Source organism: Vicia villosa, unplaced genomic scaffold (assembly GCF_029867415.1).
Source record: "Vicia villosa cultivar HV-30 ecotype Madison, WI unplaced genomic scaffold, Vvil1.0 ctg.002879F_1_1, whole genome shotgun sequence".
Classification (NCBI taxonomy): Eukaryota; Viridiplantae; Streptophyta; class Magnoliopsida; order Fabales; family Fabaceae; genus Vicia; species Vicia villosa.
In genome coordinates this window covers 119,013-124,345 of record NW_026706057.1, presented here as the reverse complement: position 1 = coordinate 124,345, position 5,333 = coordinate 119,013, and the positions used below count along the sequence as shown (strand labels likewise).

The 5,333-nt window shown below is 32.9% G+C and overlaps 1 protein-coding gene across 1 annotated transcript; it reads left to right on the top strand.

Moving 5' to 3' along the window:
- Positions 1 to 1,290: 1,290 nt before the first annotated feature.
- LOC131639989 (spindle and kinetochore-associated protein 1 homolog) lies at positions 1,291 to 4,799 on the top strand. The gene is made up of 9 exons (XM_058910412.1): positions 1,291 to 1,462; positions 1,557 to 1,681; positions 1,989 to 2,101; positions 2,191 to 2,272; positions 2,705 to 2,772; positions 3,186 to 3,291; positions 3,380 to 3,409; positions 3,510 to 3,623; positions 4,435 to 4,799. Exons 1-9 carry the CDS (start codon positions 1,357 to 1,359, stop codon positions 4,510 to 4,512), a joined length of 822 nt encoding a protein of 273 aa, XP_058766395.1. The 5' UTR covers positions 1,291 to 1,356; the 3' UTR covers positions 4,513 to 4,799.
- The last annotated feature ends 534 nt before the right edge of the window (positions 4,800 to 5,333 follow it).

The following is a 5,333-nucleotide window of genomic DNA, read 5'->3' as shown; positions in this document are numbered from 1 at the left end:
GTGTGCAAACCTTGCATCATTGACGTAGGCATTCCAAATTGAGGGTTAAAACCTGGTGGAGGAATTATCCCTTGAAACGACGGTCGCAGTGGGTTAAACGGTGACCGTACATTCATTGGTGATGACACCAATGTTGCTGTCGTCGATCCACCAGTATTTGTTGTTCTAACTGGGGACGAATTTGCAGCATTTTGTGATGTTGTTCCGGTGAGAACAACTCCTTGATTTCTAGAAAGGTCAGAATCATTGACATTAACTTCAGACATGTTAATTAATTTTCGACCACTTCTTAATATCATTCATAACTTTCACACTAACAAATACAAAATAAATATCAATTGACGTGTCCCACCGGGTGTGCCAATTTGTTTACCCAGAAATATGGTAAACAATCGCTAGTTTCCTTTTTAAAGGTTACTTTTGCGGAATCAACTAGAATATTCCAGGACTAATTGCTTTTCTTTGTCTGTTACGTATATTGAATGCAGTAATAACTTTACAATAAAGAACACACTGAAACTAAAGACTTTAAAGTAAATTGAAAATGACAAATTGCAGTAAATGTGCATTGAAAGTAAAGCATAACATAAATGATTGCATGAATTAAATTGATACGCATACATACATTCCAAAGCTGCACTCATTACTCATTTTACACAGAGATTTGAGTTTTACTTGTGTTTTGTAGAAAATGCGGACCCTAAACTATTCATCTGAAACTTGCTTTAATAGTACAAGTAAAATAACTACTACTAAAGGTCGACTAATTACTAGCCAACACGTGTCCTCGACATGCAGCATCTTCGTCTGTGAGACTTCCACGCGTCTTTTATAAACTGCTGAAAACCGTCTGAAACTGTTGCCTTTGACCTCTGATATCTTCCGACTTCAAAACTATACTTGACAAACGCCTAAGTTTTTTCTGCATACTTTAGTCGACCATACATGGCAATTTGCCAATTTTAGTCGAACTACTCATGGCAATGATGGCCTTTTTTAGTCGAACAGTCTTGATTAAAAAAGCCCTTTAATCAAATTGCTTTGACTTAGAATATTTAATAATCTCATATAGCTTAGAGACTACTTACCATTATTAGCAGGTCGAAATCCTAGGGTAACACAACCATAATTTATGTCTTTTGTTAAAGTAAAAATTCACCGAAATTAAAAACCATAACATAAGTAACTAATACTAGTTTGTATCCAAAATGCTATTTCGCTAAAATGAAATATAAAAACGCGGTGTAGCTTCAAAAATTGCCGCCAAAACAAGTTTCAAACGTTATCTTTTTCAAAAACTCAGATCAAAAGTTTTCGCAAACACGAAAAACCACTTTCCATTTCAGAAACATAGAGATGAATTCGTCGAACCCGAAGAACGCTGGTTCATCACTGGATGCATTGATGACTTCCTTCAATGCTCGCATTCTAGAGCTTCAACAACTCGTAATCGCTAGAAACAGTGAGTTTTTCTATCAACCCTTCACCTTTCGATTTCTTCTCTATATTCTATATACCGAATTCAATTTATATGAATCTGTATCTGTGTTTTGCAGTGTATCCAGCGAGCAGTATTCCAGATCTTTCCGATGTTGATGCTGCTGTGAGTGCTTTGGAGCTTCAGGTGCAAACCATTAAGGATTCCTTTCGCAATGAGATGGAAGCTATTCCTAAAGCAAAGGTATTCTCCATGTTTTTGCTGGTTTAAATTTGGTGAATCAATTGTTTGTGGAATTTGATTCATGAAATTAACCAAACCCTAAAATTATTCAAATAATCTGTCAATTAGGTCGTTCATTCATTCATTCATTCATTCATTCATGATATGTTAGAAAATAATTGATGGATTTTTGTTAATTTGTTTTTGGGAGGGGAAATTCAAACTTTCAAACATAATTTGATATTTACTGTTTGGGGAAATTTGAATGATTGGTTAGGAAATTTTTAATTGATGATGGATGACCATTAGTTTTTTGACGTTGTTGCAGAAATGTATCGATGCATGCATGCAGCAGCAAAAGAAACTGCAGAATATGTCTCTTTACATTCCTTCCCAAATGGCTGATAAAACTACATTGTCAAATTCAGAAACCAGTAGAGTGTAACTACATTTGCTTTAGTCCTGTTTTGTGCTTGGTTTTTAATGAGTGTTGACTGATATCAGATTGCTTTATTGTTGTTGGTATTCAGTTTGTTTCCTGAATTTTCTGGACTAGACTCTGGATCATTTGAGGCTTCAAAACTTGATGTGGAGCCTGCTGCATTGCCTAAGGTAATCTAAATATGTTTTCAATTGCTATTTTGTTCCACATCTAACAAGATCTCTGTCCCTCTAGTTGCAATACTCAAAGCCTGAGCACCTAATGAAGCCCTGAAATTGACTTATAGACGCTAGTAATAAACTTGGCACTGATGCTTTTTACACATGATGGCAGTAAATTTTCTTATGTTGATAATATTTTGCATTAGATAATTGGATTAGGCTACCCTATACTTTCTCTTGATGTTATCTCCCCAATCTTTCCCAAGTAGTGAGAGTTTAGAGTTATTCTATTTTCTTGCATGATCTTTCGTTTCTCTTCAATCTGTAACCCTCTTGAGAATTTTTTTACCCTGGTCTCAATAAAGTGTAGCTATTTTCTTAACTTAAGTAGATCCATTGTCAAAATATGATCCCAAAATGTTCTTCTGTTTTCATTTTTAGGAGAAAAAAGGCCGTGGTCCCCCACCAACATGGTATGTTACCGGAAGTGAACTAGATTCCTTGTCATCGTAAGTAACTATGAATAATTTTTTGATTTTCTGTGTTTAATTTTACTGAGTTCAGCTAGGTCATATTCAAATGGATTATAAAACACATATTGTCAACAAAACATTCACAGATTCAGGTTGTTTCAAAATTGTGTTTTCATTGTATTGTCCCCGTAGCTCTGGTTCCTTTTATTTTTCTAGCAAGTTTTGCTCAAATTAGAACATGTTTGGGAAATCTATAAAATTTGCAAGCAAGTGTATCATTTGAAATGTTTCAAGAAATTTTGATTTTATCATTAAGACATTGACAGGAGTGTCAATAAATTCCATGTTTTTCACTTTGGTTATGAAATTCATCTAGCATGAGTTAATGACGAGAGTTAAAACTTCCGACTCATATATTTGACTGCCTAACAGTAGGTCTGATATTACAGATATATGAGGGGTAGGCTTACTTTAGAGAAGGTGAATGCAGCAATCTCAGATATGGCATCTTATGCGGAAGCTAATACTCAGCTTATCGCAGCGCCCAAAAAGAAGGTAAGTGAATAATTTCCTTCTTAAATTATACATTACATTGGCAAGAGTTTCCTTTTTTCTTGACAATTATTTTTTCTTGTTCATGAAGTTGGCAGAAAATCTTTGGGAAAAAGCTCTGGTGAGTTGAATCTCTATTTTCACTCAAACAACTAAGTTCTCAAAAAAAAAAAAAGGCCGGCTAATAACAGAATAGATTGTCACTTGATTCCATAATGTAGGAAATACGAGATATTGCAACAATGGAAGGGATTAAAGGAAAACACTTTTTCCTTGAAGCTGATATAAAAGGTCCAGCACTTAAACTTGACAACCCTGGAAAGGCAATATTGACAGTAAGTATTTTTGTCTTTCAACTCACATTATTTTGAGGAAGCTAAACTTGTTCTTGAATTAGTTGTCACGGCTAGTATCTAAAGTTATGTAGTTATACTAGATGCCCAAGTCCATTACAATTTCTTCGTCACCTTTCATCTAGATTTGGCACTTGAATAACTGTTGTTGGTTTTACTAGTTACTTTTTGCAATAAATAAGTTGTATGGCTTTAGTACTATAAAAAACAACACATTTCATTTAAATAAAGCATGGATAATGATTTGGATCTATCTTGCTAGGAAAAACACAAGAACTTCATTGGTTACTGATATGACCTAAAATAGAGCTTATAAAGTTTGTTAAATTCTCACAATACAAATTGATTTTGAGGAGTTGAGTTACAATGAAATTAAAGTCTATTCTAGATCTGTTTTTAGACCATCCAAACACTTATCATATCCATGAATTAGGCTCGGCAGCGCTGAGCATGAGGTACCAGTATTGAGAAAACTCAAACCCCATATTGATCAATTATCATCGTAAAAGTGGCTTTTAGAGTTGAATTAGGTCCAGTAAGACTTAGGAGCTAGGACTATCCTTCAGCTATGATTATGGATATTAGTTATTATCCATAGATATTAAGCGTTGGTCTATCTCTTAAATAAGAGTACAGATGCTTTAGTTATCTGTTGGAACCTTACCCACTGTCTTTCCTATATATTTGATTTAAAGTTTGAATTCTCACGCTGGTTGAACGAATGAGTTTTTCCTTGTGGATTTTGTTGTGAAGGATTTGTAGACATATCAAGTTCTTCTTTTCCGTTCTGCAGGTTCTTCGACACCTTGGCCGTTTTAATGAGACTCGTGTTGGGCATCATCGTGTTTTCATTCTACATAAGCCTCATTAGTAAAAGTTAACATTGACCTTTTGCTACAGATAAATTGTTGAGACTATTATATGATAAAACCCAAATGGTTGGTATGCACGAGTAATGTAAACTCTAGACTATCAAGTATAACTCCTATTATTTTGTTTAGAAAAGTAGTTGAGATTATTTTACTTTCATTTTGACCATTAATTTGTAAATTCAAGTTGTTTTTTTTGTGTGTGGAAGTTTACTCTCACTCAGATTGATATATCTTCCATATGGGTAAGTGTATCCATCTGCTTACATATGAATGCAAAGAAAAAATCTTAAGAGTACATTCTGTGTTCTAATATTTAGATGAACAACTCATTGCAACTTTAATGTTTGATTTTTGGAAGGTAGGTTTTCAATATATGGTTTTTTGGTTTTAACGGTGGGACTTAGGATGTGTTTGGCTGAGAGATGAAATTGACAAGAGAGAAATATGTGAGAAAGAATATGAGAAGAGAGAGAAAAAAGAAATAGAGTAGATTTGATGTATTGTTTGTTATAAGAAAAATATAAGAGAAATAGAAGAGAGAGAAATACAATTATTTTTGCAAAGACAAAGCCCTTATTTTTATCAATATTTCTTTTTAATTTAATCACAAAATCAATAATTATTTTTATAAAAGTTTAGTTAATTATTTAAACTAATTTGATTAATTAAATTTATTTTATTTTTATTTAATTAATTTTTTAAATATAAAAGTTTCATTTTATACTATTTCAAGATATATTAATTGAAATTATGTAAAACATAGTTTATTTTATTTGACTTTATATACATTTTCTAATTAAATTTAATTACTTTAGTTTAA